Source organism: Columba livia, chromosome 15 (assembly GCF_036013475.1).
Source record: "Columba livia isolate bColLiv1 breed racing homer chromosome 15, bColLiv1.pat.W.v2, whole genome shotgun sequence".
NCBI classification, from domain to species: Eukaryota; Metazoa; Chordata; class Aves; order Columbiformes; family Columbidae; genus Columba; species Columba livia.
Window position 1 is genome coordinate 11,458,020 of NC_088616.1, and position 14,143 is coordinate 11,472,162.

The 14,143-nt window shown below is 51.0% G+C and overlaps 2 protein-coding genes across 8 annotated transcripts in view; one reads left to right on the forward strand and one right to left on the reverse strand.

The window, feature by feature from the left end:
• The window catches only part of TSC2 (TSC complex subunit 2), a 33,005-nt gene extending 25,767 nt beyond the window's left edge, over positions 1-7,238 (reverse strand). For 2 of the 7 annotated variants that reach the window (XM_065031224.1, XM_065031223.1), the window contains exons 1-11: positions 6,193-6,811; positions 5,552-5,711; positions 4,586-4,672; positions 4,110-4,220; positions 3,117-3,261; positions 2,865-2,982; positions 2,345-2,393; positions 1,820-1,945; positions 1,397-1,470; positions 935-1,061; positions 149-292 (exon numbers count right to left, since the gene is read on the reverse strand). In XM_065031224.1, the coding sequence (XP_064887296.1) occupies positions 149-292; positions 935-1,061; positions 1,397-1,470; positions 1,820-1,945; positions 2,345-2,393; positions 2,865-2,982; positions 3,117-3,261; positions 4,110-4,220; positions 4,586-4,672; positions 5,552-5,711; positions 6,193-6,212 (1,161 nt within the window). In that variant the 5' untranslated portion in view covers positions 6,213-6,811. Of the gene's footprint in view, positions 1-148; positions 293-934; positions 1,062-1,396; positions 1,471-1,819; positions 1,946-2,344; positions 2,394-2,864; positions 2,983-3,116; positions 3,262-4,109; positions 4,221-4,585; positions 4,673-5,551; positions 5,712-6,192; positions 6,812-7,143 lie in introns of those variants that run through there. The other 5 variants (XM_065031227.1, XM_065031226.1, XM_065031225.1 and 2 more) reach the window with 4 other exon arrangements.
• NTHL1 (nth like DNA glycosylase 1) lies at positions 7,225-13,680 on the forward strand. Its single transcript, XM_065031230.1, has 6 exons — positions 7,225-7,344; positions 7,804-8,051; positions 9,931-10,101; positions 10,545-10,704; positions 12,346-12,451; positions 13,194-13,680. The coding sequence occupies exons 1-6, from the start codon at positions 7,269-7,271 to the stop codon at positions 13,315-13,317; spliced, it is 885 nt and encodes a 294-aa protein (XP_064887302.1). The 5' UTR covers positions 7,225-7,268; the 3' UTR covers positions 13,318-13,680.
• Positions 13,681-14,143: the final 463 nt, after the last annotated feature.

Here is a 14,143-nt window from a genome sequence, read left to right on the forward strand (position 1 = left end):
CCGTTGAGAAGCAAAATATTGAGAACTGGGCTACGCCTTCATTCTGCTTCAAAGTTCACTTGAGTGTACACACAGGTGATGGATTTGCAAAAATATTTACGGCAAGGTCTTTTGATCGAAAGCATGTCAAGACAGGCCAAACATTCACCTGCAGCTGTTGCAGTAATCGCTCCATGATGTCCAAAAGGATGTCCCATGTCACAGCTTGCAGCTCCTTCCCATACTTCTTTATTAGACGTGTTATGGACAGAACTATCTCATAAGATACAACCGCGTTGGGACACGTCATGGCCTGGAATACAAAGCATTGCAGTCGGTTACCACTGGAAAGCAGTCATCAGAAATACCCTTAAATTCAAATGAAACACACCTTATAAATACGGAACTTAAGCCTGAAGGTCTGAGATAAATATATTCCAGTCTAAACACACAAAGAGCAAAGTGAAAAACCATTTTATGAAGTGCAGTGATGCACTCGCCAAACAGTTGTACATCAGATGTCAAATCCTGCCCCAGCACAGAGCAGACACATGAGGTTAAAGCTGGGAAATTCCTGCTGGATTCACTTGGATGACAAAATGTTAAGAGAGTTCTGAGGCTGTCCCTGAAGGCACTGACCCTCACTTTTTGTACCACAAAGTTTTTGCTTTGTTTCTACTTTTTAAGAGGAAGTACCCACAATGTAGAAACTTGATAAAAAGAATTCAGACTTTGCTTTTCCGGCCAACGAAGATATTTCAGAAGACGGCAGCCTCACACTTCAATCCTCTGTTGTTTTAGTGCTTCCCCACACTTCACTACATTCCCAACTGCTGTCTCCCATCTCTCAGGCACACAAAGATCTCTTTGGTACAGAGGACCACATTTTTATTCTAAATTTACCCAGATCCAGATGTATACCTGAGTAAAAAGTTCCCCCATCATCCCACCCTACCTTGAAGAATGAAGGCAGCACTGAAGTTGGGGAATTCTTGAGAGAACTGAGGCGATGAGCACCCCACAGAGCCATCCCGACAAAGAACACGGCTCCTCTCAGCAATGCTGCATCCGCCATGTATGCTCTAGGAACAGATGGAGGGAAGTCTTAGACCACACTGCAGTTATTTTAGTGTAGAAGAGTCAATAGGAATCTATACTGTCACAACAGTAATCCCCAGTGGTTACACATCAGAGCCTTCCACAGCAATTTACAAACATTAAAAGCAGAAAATCATTTAGTACAGCTTTAAATAAAGGAAATTACATTCAGCAAAGCCAAAAAAATGAGCCTTTCAGCAGCATAACTAGGAAGGGAATTCACTTCTAAGCACCAGAACCTTCAGCTGGTTCTGCTGAGGTCAGCGACTCCCTGTCCCTCTCACCAGGACCTCTGCTGAATTCCCAGGTTTGTCTTTACCTGTCTTCCATGATCCGGCACATGTTGTAGATGGCACTGTGTCCCAAATGAGTTCCCAAAAGGTTGCGCATAAGCTGCAAATTCAAAGAGAACACTTAAATATCCAATTGTTAAAATGCTCATTAGCTTAAACATGCAGTTAGCCAGCCAATCACGCCCGTTTGTGGTAAGTGAATGTGTCCGGCCATTTCCATGGCACTAGAGAAAAGGTGGCCAGTCACCTCAGCTGAAACGATGAGTAAATTCCAGAGACATGATGGGACTTACACTAACAATGTGCTGATCCCTTCATACTTAAAATAATTATTTACTCTTAAAACCAAACCGCAACGTACAACAGATGTGCAAAGGCACATGTGACACTTCATCTATGAGGCCAAAACAGTGAGATTGTTAAAAAACAAAGCCAGGATAAGTAGTGACCTTCCAGCAGGGCTCGCAGAGCTCCTTCACGTTGATGGTCCGGCACAGGGTGATGATGAACACTGGCAGGTTTTCTGATGGCAGACAGTTGTAGCAAACAACTGCATCCAAGACTTGCAAGGAAATCTTTGGGAAAGAGAAAGACAAAATGGTTATAGACTTCTCCAGGAATAAAGCCCGTCAAACCTCCACATGGCAGGCCCAGAAAATCTTCTGGAAGCCAAAAGAGATACAGATATGTCTTTTTTTTGTATTTTAATCATAGAGAGATGAAAAGTAAACCATAAAAAGCACTGTTGAAAAACCGATTCACTCATCAAATCTATCAATGCTCTGTTTGCTTTAGAATAAAATTATTATTGGTGTACAAGATCCAATAGCTTACAAATACTTTGTAACATTGTATTGCCTCTTCTGTAAGATGAGAATAAACTGAGAATCTGATGATTTGATTTTGTTTGGAAAAGATAGTTTCAAAGAATTTCAGAGAACTCTAAAGTACTATGAGAGACTCAAATTACTGACCTCTATGTCCATAGATGATGAAGTCTGAATACACAAGAGGCATATCTTGCTGTTAGGAAAGAACATTTAATTATAATTATTTGCTTATTACGATTTTAGACAACTTACAAAGAGCCAAAACAGACAAGCATATTGGCATGCTACTTTACTCATCATTCCCCTTACTGTGGCGTTGTTGATAACACTCCTAGACACACTGAACACTAAGAGCTCTTTCATAAACAGCTTGAAGTCATACTTAAATGTAACCCAGTACGTCCACACTAATTGAATAGCAAAGACAAAGCAATGCAATCAGGTTCATCACATGAAATGGGGAAAGCAGATGCTCTTAAACTAAAACAGATCTGAACATTGTAAGAACTGAACTATCTGTCAGAAATTCCAGTTATGACCTGGGATGAAACAGATTCACATTGGATGAAACAGATTCCCCTTATCTATCTATTGATCTGCAACTTTCTCCTGTAATTTACTAAGAAAAAGCATGTAGGAGTGAAAAAAAACAAACCCAACTTACTGGACCATGTCAGCTACATAGTCTTCCAGATAGCAGCTATTGAATTTCACCAGGTTCACTAAAACCAGGAGGAACTCGGAAGACAAACCAACATCCATCCACTGCAGTACAAAGTCAGCTGAAGAAGGAAAACACATTGTTCCAATATGCTTTTTACCCAGAAATGTTATCACTACCTTTTTCTTGTATCACTGGATATTTGCCCCGTGACTTGCTCCCAGCAAAGTGAAGAGGGGCAGAGACAATACTCACCCAGCTCTTCTTCCAAGTAGGTGATGTATCGTCCGTTCTCCGTTAGAGCCTTGAACACTTCCAGCCGTTCATGCAAGTCTTCATTGGAGGGATAGTCCTTAATTACTCTAAAAAAATGTGCTCTGAGGATCCCTAATCTCTCGCCCTTAAGAAAAAAACAAAGGGAGGAGGTGGAAATGACAAAAGACAGTCAAGGCCTGAACCTTATGAAGGTCTATAACAGTAATCTTCAAGCTTGAAATGATTTTTCTTTCCTACAGGCTACGAAAATCTCCTGAAAACACCTCCAGCCTCTGCTGGCCACTGACAATGGCTCAGGTCTTCTGTCTGTTCTATTAACACTCAGGGCTGGAGGTATTTTGTCCAGCAATACACAGACAGCACCCAATACCCCAAGTAATCCATAGCAACTGCAGCTGCCAGCACCGCCAGGAGAGATTGCAGGAGCTTTTTTGGGTTTTTTTGTTTTTTTTTTTGTTTTTTTTTTTCAAAAATCAACACCTGCTCGCCGGGTAAGCACCTACCCCTGCTTTTTCAGGATACAGAAAACCAGAACTTTGGTTTGATTCTATCTTACATTTGTATAGTACATTGTGAAATCTGAAAAATTCACAGTATGCTTAACTTGGCCAGGCTACAGAAGTCTCTCATACAGAACTTCTCGCATATTTGCCATGCTGAAACACCAAAACCACCTGCAGACTGGGACCAATAGGTCTGGGCAAATACCTATTATTGTGTGCTGTGCTATGCTAAACTTAACCCAAAGTATTCCCTTTTTTTCCCGAGAGCATTGCCCCAAAATTGAAAAGTTTCCAACAAGTTTTGCTACGAGGTCAAACTAACACTTAAATTAAAATGTGTCCTCTTCCCGTTTACTAGGCACAACCAAAAAAAGAAACATAGGAAGTTGTTCAGAAGAACCACCCAATATTTCTCATGCTCATACTCTGCACAGACCCTAGTTTAAATGTAGCGTTTCTTTGCTTTCACCTGTCCTTGAATGATCGACTTCAGCAGATGAAGAACAGCATGTCTGGCTTCCACGGGGCGCTCGGGCTGCAGCATGTCGGCCACCACTCGCCATATGGCTTCCACCGCGTGCTGAAAGCAAATGCAGGACTCAGGCTGGAGGACAGTTAACCTGCTTCTGGGTTCTTCACCCAGTAGGTCAGTCATTAATTACGGCAAGTTAACGAAGAAGATTTTCAGGGATTTCACGCCCAGGGTTCTCTTTTCTGAGGGATGCTCTCATCCGCCTGGTGACAAGCACAGATGAACCACAAGAGACACCAAATCCTGCCCTATGTGACATTTGCACCCCAATAATGGAAGTTCTTCATTCACCTGCTTGCTTCAGGGTGAACATTTGTGCAGAAACCTTCACCCAAATACAAGATGAGTTTAGGTTAAGAGCTGTTGCTTAAATTTTCATCCTTCAAATATTCACTGAACACTTTGAAACTCACCTCTTCAATTTTTTTTGTTTTTGCCACTTCACAAATTTGACCGATTGCTCGTATCCTATTACTTAATCCACATTCTATGCTCAGTTCCTGGAAAGAAAAGTAGAGATAAGCTGAGAGTTTATTTTACTAGAAACACTTATCCATTTCTCACAGGGGATCCTGAACCACCGAAAAATGAATTACATATTTGTCCAAAATGATCTACCCACTAGTCATCACCGGAGCTTTTTGGGAATTTCTCCAAAACTATTTTTTCCATTAGCAAATGATTTGTCAAAACTAGAACTTTCACAGAACTGGAGCCAAGCAGCTTTTCACCTCCAGGGCAGAACACCTCATTTTCTTCAGAAAAGTTACTAACTGACTGGCTGTGGTGCTCGCCCAGGTCAGGGGAGAAGGGCAAAGAAAGGAGGGACGTTGAGTCCGACTCTCCAGCCTTCCAGCAGGTGAGAGCTTGGCTGCTCCAGCACAGGCGGGAAGGGATTCTGGTCCCTTTTTATGTGTTTTCCTTCCTGTGTGCCAATTATTCTGCTCACAGACTTGTTGTGCCAATTACTGGAATCTTTTTTTTTTTTTTTAATTTTCAGAAAACCGTACGGTTTTAATAAAATAGAAACAGTTTCCAGCTTGTGCTAACTGCCACCATATAAATTCCTCCAGCTCAGACTATAAAAAAAGAGCAACATATTTTGAGGAAACACCCTGTAACCCAACGCAAGACAACAGTGTCCTATCAAATACCTTGAAAGCATTCAAACACTGAATAACTAAAATGCTGTAACTTCAAAGTAGATAACTTTTACACCCATTTCACTAGAATATGCATGGAGACATAAGGTAAAAAGGCACGACCGGAGAGGGAATGAACGTCAAAACAGACAGGAGAATGAGCAGCCCTCCTTCCCAACCTCTCAGCTCGCGTAATCCAGGCACCATCCCCACCTTTACCACGCTCAGTTCCCACACCTTGAGTATTTCCGCAGTGATGATAAACTCCGTTTGCTTGCCCTCCGATGACTTTGAACTTCCCCGGGACGTTCCCAGCCCCAGGAGATTCCTGAACTTCTCCTTCAGTCCGGAATCCTTGCTCTGAGGCTTTGCCATGGCTGACAGCAGTGCCGAGCCCCTGCAAACACAGAACAAGGTTTCTGGTACAGGAGGCCCTGGGGAACATTCAAGCAGGAAAACGCTGGTAACAGCCATAAAATCACAGAATGTGCTGAGGTGGAAGGGAACCACAAGGATCACTGAGTCCAGCTCTTGTCCCTGCACAGGACAACCACCCATCACAACAAGAAGCTGTCACAACGACGCTGTTGCAAACAGTTGTGGTGTCTCGAGCTGTTTCAAATGCGGGAGAATGAAACAACGAGGAGCCAGCGCTGCTCCTGCCTTCAGCACCCGCATCACGCAGCGACCCAAGGAACGGAGAGCTCGGGGTTTCCATTTTTCACCACAGCCCACACAGAGCCGCTGAGCTGATTTTTGAAGTATAATCACAACCACAGACAGACTTCTTGGGGGGGTGTGAGCTGAAGAACCTGTTCCCTGTCCGAAAGCAATGGACAAGCGGACACTGCAAGTAGCCAGATGTGAGGAGGACTTACAAATCTGAGCGTTCGAACATCCAAACGCTGCTGTAGTGAGGAGAAAGTGGGGGAGCAAGAACAAGCACACTCGTTACAGCAACGGCAACGTCCTTCAGAAACTGTCACCCCAACCCGCTGCTCCTCGGGGATGTGGCCCAGAGCAGGACTCCCCCTCCTCGCAGCCCCTGCCCTGGGAACAGGCTCCGCACAGCCCCGGCACCTCCGGCCGTGCCCCGCGCCCCCCAGCTATGCCACGGACACCCCACACCATGGACACCACAGCGAACCCGGGGACACGCAAGATCCTGTCCTGATACCCCAGGGGACACGGTGCTACCCGAGCCCGGGGGGACAGGCCACGGCCCCCAGCCCAACACCACAAGGGGACACCCAGCAGCCCCCAGGCCAGGGGACACGCCACGGCCCATGACCAGCCCAATATCATCAGGGGACACAGCGAGTCCCCAGCCCCGGGGGACACACCGCAGCCCCTAACATACCCCAGGAAATGGCAGTGTCCTCCCCAACATGTCGGGACCCCTCACAGCCGCCCCCCACCACGCCGGGACATGCCACAGCCCCCTAGGGACACCCAACGGGGACACACCAGGGCTCCCAGCCCAACATCGCCAGAGGACACTAGATAGCCCCCAGTCCTGGGGACACACCACAGCCCACGGGACACCCCATATGTTAGGGACATGGCAGTGTCCCCCCCCAAACATATCGGGACCCCCCCACAACCTCCCCCCACAATCCCGGGACACGCCACAACCCCGGACAGACACCCAGCGGGGGATACCGGGGCAGCCCCACACACCCCCGGCGCACGGCAAGGCAAGGCCCCGCCTCCCGCTGGGCCCCGCCAGCCCCCGCGCACTGCGACCCGGGCAGCGCCCCCCGCCCGGGAACGGACCGGACCGGGGCGGCCGCTCCCCCAACCCCGCACTCCCGCACCCCCGCACTCACCCGCCGCCCGGCCCCGCCGCCCCCGGCCCGCTCCGCGCCGGCCCCGCCCACAAGGGAAGTCCCGCCGCTTCCGGCGCCCGCCGCGGGGCACGCTGGGCGCGGTAGTTCGCGGCGGCGCCGCCTCCATGGCCGCGGTTGTGTCCGCCCGCAGGGGGAGCGCGGCGGCCCGGGGGCTCGGCAGGGCCGGGGGGGCGGCCGGAGGTACCGCGAGGGGGGTGATCGGTGCTTCCCGGCGCTGGGGATCACGCTTCCTGTGTGCGGCCCTCCCCGCCCCTGTCGCGGGCAGTGAGGGCCCGGCCCAGGCGGGGGACAGGGCCTCGGGCGCCTCGTCTCGGCCCCTGCGAGCCAGGGCTGTGGCAGCATCGGCGGCGGTCCCGCCTGAGGCGCTGTGCAAGGGCCTGGGCATGCACCGTGTCCTGAGCAGCGTCCTGTGTGATTGGGACACGTGTCCCCTGCTCTTGTCACCTGTCCCCCAGGGCTGGCTCCAGTGAGGGCTGCGTGGGTGTGAGGTGTCGCTGCTGGGTTGTAATTATGGAGAAGACGAGTCCAGGCCTGTCAGGGCCCCCCAGGGGTTGCTGGTGCACGGGGCTGGGCTCTGGTGGGTGACAGAGGTGGCTTTGTCCCCCACTTAGGCCTGGGAATCTCTCCCGTTTCCTGCAGTGAGCCAGGCCCGCGGCACAGCTGACATCCCGAAGCGCAGCAGGAGGAGGAAGAGTGTGGCCATCGCCTACGAGCCTGGGCAGGGGGACGGTGCCGAGCAGGGGGGGCCTGAGCCCCAGAGGCTGCGCTGGGAGCCGCGGGACTGGCGGCAGCAGCTGGAGCGGATCCGCGAAATGAGGAGGAACAGAGACGCTCCTGTTGATGAGATGGGAGTTGAGAAATGTTACGACAGCAGCGCACCTCCACAGGTAACTACACCTTGCTGCACCTGAAAATACAGCCCTGCTTCTGCAGTCCTCTGGCCTCCCCCATCCTCCTGTTGTCCCTGGATATGAACCACTTTGGGTGTCTACAGAGCAGAAAAATAAACGCAGGGCGTATCAGGACTCTGGGCTGGGATTGGTCCCACAAGAGGTTACTGCAGAATTGTGTGTGTGAGTGAAACTGTTTGTCCTGCTAGAGGAGGAGAGGCAGCTGCTGCCTTGACAGTACTGGGCTTGTTGGCTTCGGGTAGTCCTTGTGAAATCAGAGAATCATTTTGGTTGGAAAAGACCTTTAAGATCATTAAGTCCAACCATTAACCTAACATTGCCAAGTCCACCTCTACCCCACGTCCCTGAGAACCTCATCTCCGTGTTTGTTCAACCCCTCCAGGGATGGTAACTACCACTGCCCTGGGCAGCCTGTTCCAATGCCCAACAGCCATTTCCAGAAATAAATTGTTCCCAAGATCCAACTTCAACCTCTCCTGGCACAGCTTGAGGCCAGGGGGTATTTTCAAAGCTGTGCTGTGCTCATGTTCAGCCTGTGCTGTATGTTAGAGACAAAGAAGCAAATGCAGCTGTGGAAGGTCCTTGTCCTCCTCTGCTTATACTGCTGCCGGAAGAGTTTACAGGCTGAACCACGAGTAGGAGCTGAGGCAAAATGGGATGATTTTGGACTTGGGAGTGAAAACCCTGAGAGTGTTTTGTGGCAGTGTCTTTTGGGGCTGGCTGGCAGGGCATGAAGCCATGTCCCTTTTTTCTTAAAAAACCTCTGTAGGAGTCCAAGGAAAGTATCCAGCAGGATGGCTCTGTAATACAAGGGAAAAACAGTACAGAGAAAAGGTGGGGGGAGCCAAGAAAAAGCTTTCCAAGCTGCTTTCATGCTCTTCAGAGCAGCACATAAGCATAGGTTGGCTTCTTCCCTTCTTGCAGCCCACTTCTAATGGGATACTGGTTGAAAGGCAGAGCCACGCTGGGGTGGCACTGTCCTCCCCAAGCCTGGGAACACAATCAAAGCCCCCAATGGCACCTCCCTGCCAGGGGACTGTTTGCAACAGCACAAAAAACAAAGCGGAGTGGGGCTGTGGTGCTGAGCCCCCGAGAGCCCTGTGCTGCACGGTGACCTGCGGGCTCTGTGAAAGGGGTCTCGCAGACACAGCTGTGCAGCTCCAGCGCGTGCGATGCTGTCCGCATTGCTGGCATTGCGCCTTGGGCTCGGATCCCTGTGGAAAACAGTTCGCTTGGACTCTGGATTCGGATGGTGTCACACGCTCTGTAGCCGCGTGGGCTGGCACCAAGTGCAGCTGCGGGGCCGGGGGGACCACGGTGCACGTTGTGGAAATAACTCCTCTTCCCAAGGAAAGCAAGGTTCTTGCTTCCAAGAAAAAGTGGATGTTGTAAGCCTCAGCACACAGCAGTGCTCCTCACTTGATTTCCCTGCATGCAGAGATCACCCTGCTTCCACGCACTTGCAGATTTTTCTTGGTGCGCCTGCAGTTTTGTAAACTTTGTCTGTCAGAGAGCTGGAGGGGGAATCGTCGCCCACGTTGTCCTGGGTCAGTCCAGGTTAGTTGCATCATCTCCCTCATGCTAGTGGGGTCATAATTGCATCTGAGGGAAAAAGCAACTGAAAAACAGGAGTTGAATGTTCTGGGCTGAACCCTGTGTGACTGGGGGTTTGAGCTCCATCTCCCAGTCCCTGTCATCCTGGTTCTTTAGATCAGGTTTCCTAAGGAGTTCACTGGAGCCAGATACCCAGTTCCCACTGGACTCTGATGGGAAAGGGATGGGATTTTCCAAAGCTGCTTTAGAGCAGAACTTGCATGATCCTCTCAGAGATCTTGGAGTGTCATCTTTTCCCCAGGTGATGCGCTACCAAGTTCTGCTTTCACTGATGCTCTCCAGCCAGACCAAGGACCAGGTGACATCGGCCGCCATGCTGCGCCTGAGGCAGCACGGCCTCACCATCGACAGGATTTTGCAGATGGATGATGCGACGCTTGGGCAGATGATTTACCCTGTGGGATTCTGGAGGGTGAGTGCAGGATGCAGCAGCACCTAGTGTGCATGTAGAGAAACCCTCTGCATTGTCCTCTACTCCCACACGCTGTCTGGGACAGCTCAGAGGCTCAGGGAAGCAGCACAAGAAAGACCTTGGGGTGCTGGAGTGAGTTGAGAGAAGGGAACGGAGCTGGTGAGGGGCTGGAGAACAAGTGTGATGGGAGCGGCTGAGGGACCTGGGGGGTTTAGCTGGAGAACAGGAGGCTGAGGGGAGACCTTCTCACTCTCTGAATTGCCTGAAAGGAGGTTGGAGCCAGGGGGGTCGGGCTCTGCTCCCAAGGAACAAGCGACAGGATGGGAGGAAACGGCCTCAAGTTGTGCCAGGGGAGGTTTAGATTGGATATGAAGAAAAAATTGTCTATTTTCCCTGTATTGGAGGGCAACTTGGATTTACTGCCTTTCCGTTTGGTTTTCCAGAACAAGGTGAAATACATAAAGCAGACGACGGCAATCCTGAAGCAGAAATATGGGGGTGACATACCCAGAACGGTGGAGGAGCTGGTGCAGCTGCCGGGAGTTGGGCCCAAAATGGCCCATTTGGCCATGACCATTGCCTGGGACAGTGTGTCGGGGATCGGTAGGTTGGGCTGCGTTTTCCCCATTCGTTTCCTAAATGCTTCCAGATCCTTTCCCTGGGCAGAGGGGAACCATTGCAGCTGGGTAAACTGCTGATGGCATTGCTTGGGTTTAGTCACCTGCAGAGAATTTGGGTGGGTGCAGGATGTGACCCTCAGTCACTCACAGCGAATGAGTTGCTGGAGGATTTAAACAAGGATCCAGCTACTGTTTCTCCCCAAATCTGATAGCAGAAATCCCCCAGGGCAGTCACTCCCTCCCCTCACATGCTGGTAAGCGTTGCAAGCACTGCCTGTTCAGGGAGGCATCCCAAAAGATGTGCTCGCATAAAAATGCTTTATAATCTCCTTGGTGTCAAGTGAAAGAGAAGTGGGGGGAATTCTGTGATTTGGGTAGTGGTAGCATAGTCTGGGGTTATTTTTTTCCCAGGGTTGCTTCTATTCAGACAAATCTCATTTGGGATTTCTGTTTGGCGAGCCATAAGAGGGCAGAAGCATGGCTTAGAAATCAGTAACTCATGATGAGTTGCAGAAAGAAACAGTCTCGGGCAACCTGTAGCTCCAGAATTTCTGATACCTTTTAGTTCCTGTGGCTGGGTACTAGGTGACCACAGGTGCATTTGTTTATTTGCCGTGTTTATTGAAGAGAGCATGTGGTGGTGCCCGTGGGGCTGTGTGCCGCAGCGCTGATCCGGGAGCGCGGCAGCGGTGGGCCCGGGGCAGGTCGGCTCCTGCCCGGTGCTGCTCGGGGAGTGCAGTGGCTGCGGAGCTGCGTGTGGCAGCCGGCAGATGGGGCCGGACGATCGGCTGCCCAGCCTGAGGGTGGCCTCTGGGGACAGATTAATGTTCAAAATGTACTTGCTGCTTGACGGAGGAGCCATGGGAAAGGCAGGAGTGGTGTCACCTGAGGAACAGCTGCCACAGCCCAGGGTCAGCACGGGTGGCAGCTCCTGCAGCCCTGCTAGTGACGCTCAGTGACCAAACGTGGCTCTTGCGATAGATCCACCAGTGCTTGGGGTCTGTTCTCTCCCTGCTATGGGGGAGGGAAGTCTAGAGGGAGCCAAAGTAGCCAACTGTTTTCCAAATAATTGTGTGCTCAGTTTTGATTTAGGAGGCAAGACTTAGTCTTCCTGTTTACAGCAATTTCCTGGGTTTTGCCCAATTAGCCATAGAGACAGGTTTATCGTGGCTGATCTAACAATAATACACTTTGCATTCAGAGCTTTTTAGCTCAAAGCACTTTATAAACATTTGTTTAAGCCTCACAAACCCTCTTGTGTCGGTAGGTATTATGAAACGTGTTTTCCATCTGGGTAAACTGAGGGGCAGAGATTGCGACTTGCGTAACGTCAGCTGAAACACAGGGAGGAAGAGAAAGCGGGCCAGGCTGCCACGCCACGCCAGCCTTTGAAGGAAGGCTGGAGCAGGTTGCATGAGCACGATGAGATCTCCATCCCGGCCTGAGTTTGGCTCAGGGCTTAGGAGGAAAACAGCATGTTTGTTTGGGGAGCAGTTCTCCCTTCCTGTTTCAGCAGCCTGTGCGGGGCTGGACCTGCTGTGTCGTGACTGGCAGCTCTTGGCTCTGCTCTCTCTCTGCTCAGGTGCAGCTGCCCCCACCTAAACTGTGGGCTCTCCCTTCCTAGCTGTGGACACCCACGTGCACAGGATCACAAACAGGCTCAAGTGGGTGAAGAAGGAGACCAGACACCCTGAGGAGACTCGGGTAGCGCTGGAGGACTGGCTGCCCAGGTGAGGCCAAGACCCCCAGCCCCTCACACAAGCTGCAGGGGGACGTCTGCACACAATCCTGCTCATAGCATCTTCAGTGGCTGCACTTTGGGCCCCCCCTTTGCATAGAGAACTAGTTTGCAGGTGTTTCTTCTTTCCCAGAGAGCTGCAGCAGCAGCTCACAGAATCACAGAATGTTAGCTCAGCTCCTTATAGAATCATTTTGGCTGGAAGAGAGCCTTAACATTATCAAGTCCTTGGTTGTTTCTCTTTTTTGTTTCCAGATGTGTCGATCACGACTAAGGCAGGCATGTGGCTGGAGGTCTTGATACCAGGCTCTTCCCTAGACAAGTCCTCCATGAGCCAGGCCTGGTACTTTACTGCACAGGACTTTGCTGATGCAAATGGCCACAGCAATAGCAGCCTATGGCTGGATTTTTGCCTTCACTGATGCTTAATCTTTAGTACCAAATGCAGCTGACAGGTATTCTGGTGCATCTCTGCATCTGGCACATGCATTAGCAGATGAGAATGACCATGGGCACATCCTGTGTCTGTCCTGGGCTCCCCCCAGCCCAGTCCGGAGGGATCAGGAAGGGCTGGGAGGGCTGTTCTTAGCAGGAGGCTGGGACCTGCCTTCAGGCACCTCAGGGAGCCAAGAGGAACCGGCAGTAGGCAAAAGGGATGCAGTTAAAAGCACAAGCTGTTCTTTAACCCCTCTGAGCAGCTGTGTTGGAACGCTTGTGTTTACTTCTTGCGGCAGGGATCTCTGGAGGGAGATAAACTGGCTCTTGGTGGGCTTTGGCCAGCAGACCTGCCTGCCTGTGAATCCTCGCTGCAACGAGTGCCTCAATCGAGACCTTTGCCCAGCTGCTAAGAGACGCTGAGGGATCATCCAGTCTTCGTAGAGCGACAAAGCTGCTTTGGCTCAGCAGCAGCCCAGAGCCAGGCCCTGGTAAAGCTGGGCTTTGCACGGGGCTGGCTGTGTGACTGCAGGGAAATGGGGCTGCTGCAGCCTCCTCTCCAGGGAGGGAGCAGCCACTGTCAATGCTGAGCTCTCCAGAGGAAAAAGGGGCTTTCAGAGCGCAGCAGTCCTGCTGCGTCAGTGCTGAGGGCTCCAGCCCAGCATCAATGCCTGAGCGTGCCCCGGCTGTGCTGCCTCAGGAGCCACCAGAGAGAAACGCTTTGTCCTACATGACCTGCTGCTGTTTGTAAATACACATTTAATAAAGGTGGTGGTTTGTTTTTGGGTTTTGTTTTGTGTTTGTTTTTTTTCCCTACCCCAAGGTTTTCTGACTTCTGTAGGACACAGGGCAGGGGGAAGAGAGCACAGGGACCTCACCAAACTGTAAGCAGGCAGCACACACTCTGCCAAGCTGCTGCTCAACCCAGGAAGCAAGGGCCTGTTACGATAAGGGGTGATGGTTTTAATTTAAACGAGGACAGGCTGGACATGAAGAAATGGCTGCCCCTGAGGTTGGTGAGAGTCTGTCCCATGTTCCCCAGAGAGGTGGTGGATGAACCATCCCTGGAGACATCCCAGGCCAGGCTGGACGGGGCTCTGAGCAACCTGAGCTGGTGAAGATGTCCCTGCTCATGGCAGGGGGGCACTGGGTGAGCCGGGAAGGTCCCTTCAGCACACACTGTTCTGTGATTCTATGATGAATACAGCTGAAGGCTTCAGGAGCCAGGATGAGAGGAGACCAGTACCTG

Coding starts and splice junctions, on each gene's coding strand:
- NTHL1 (XM_065031230.1), top strand. CDS start 7,269: ATGGCCGCGGTTGTGTCCGCCCGCAGGGGGAGCGCGGCGGCCCGGGGG. Junction 10,102..10,544: donor ACCCTGTGGGATTCTGGAGG/GTGAGTGCAGGA, acceptor TTGGTTTTCCAG/AACAAGGTGAAATACATAAA. Junction 12,452..13,193: donor CTGGAGGACTGGCTGCCCAG/GTGAGGCCAAGA, acceptor TTCTTGCGGCAG/GGATCTCTGGAGGGAGATAA.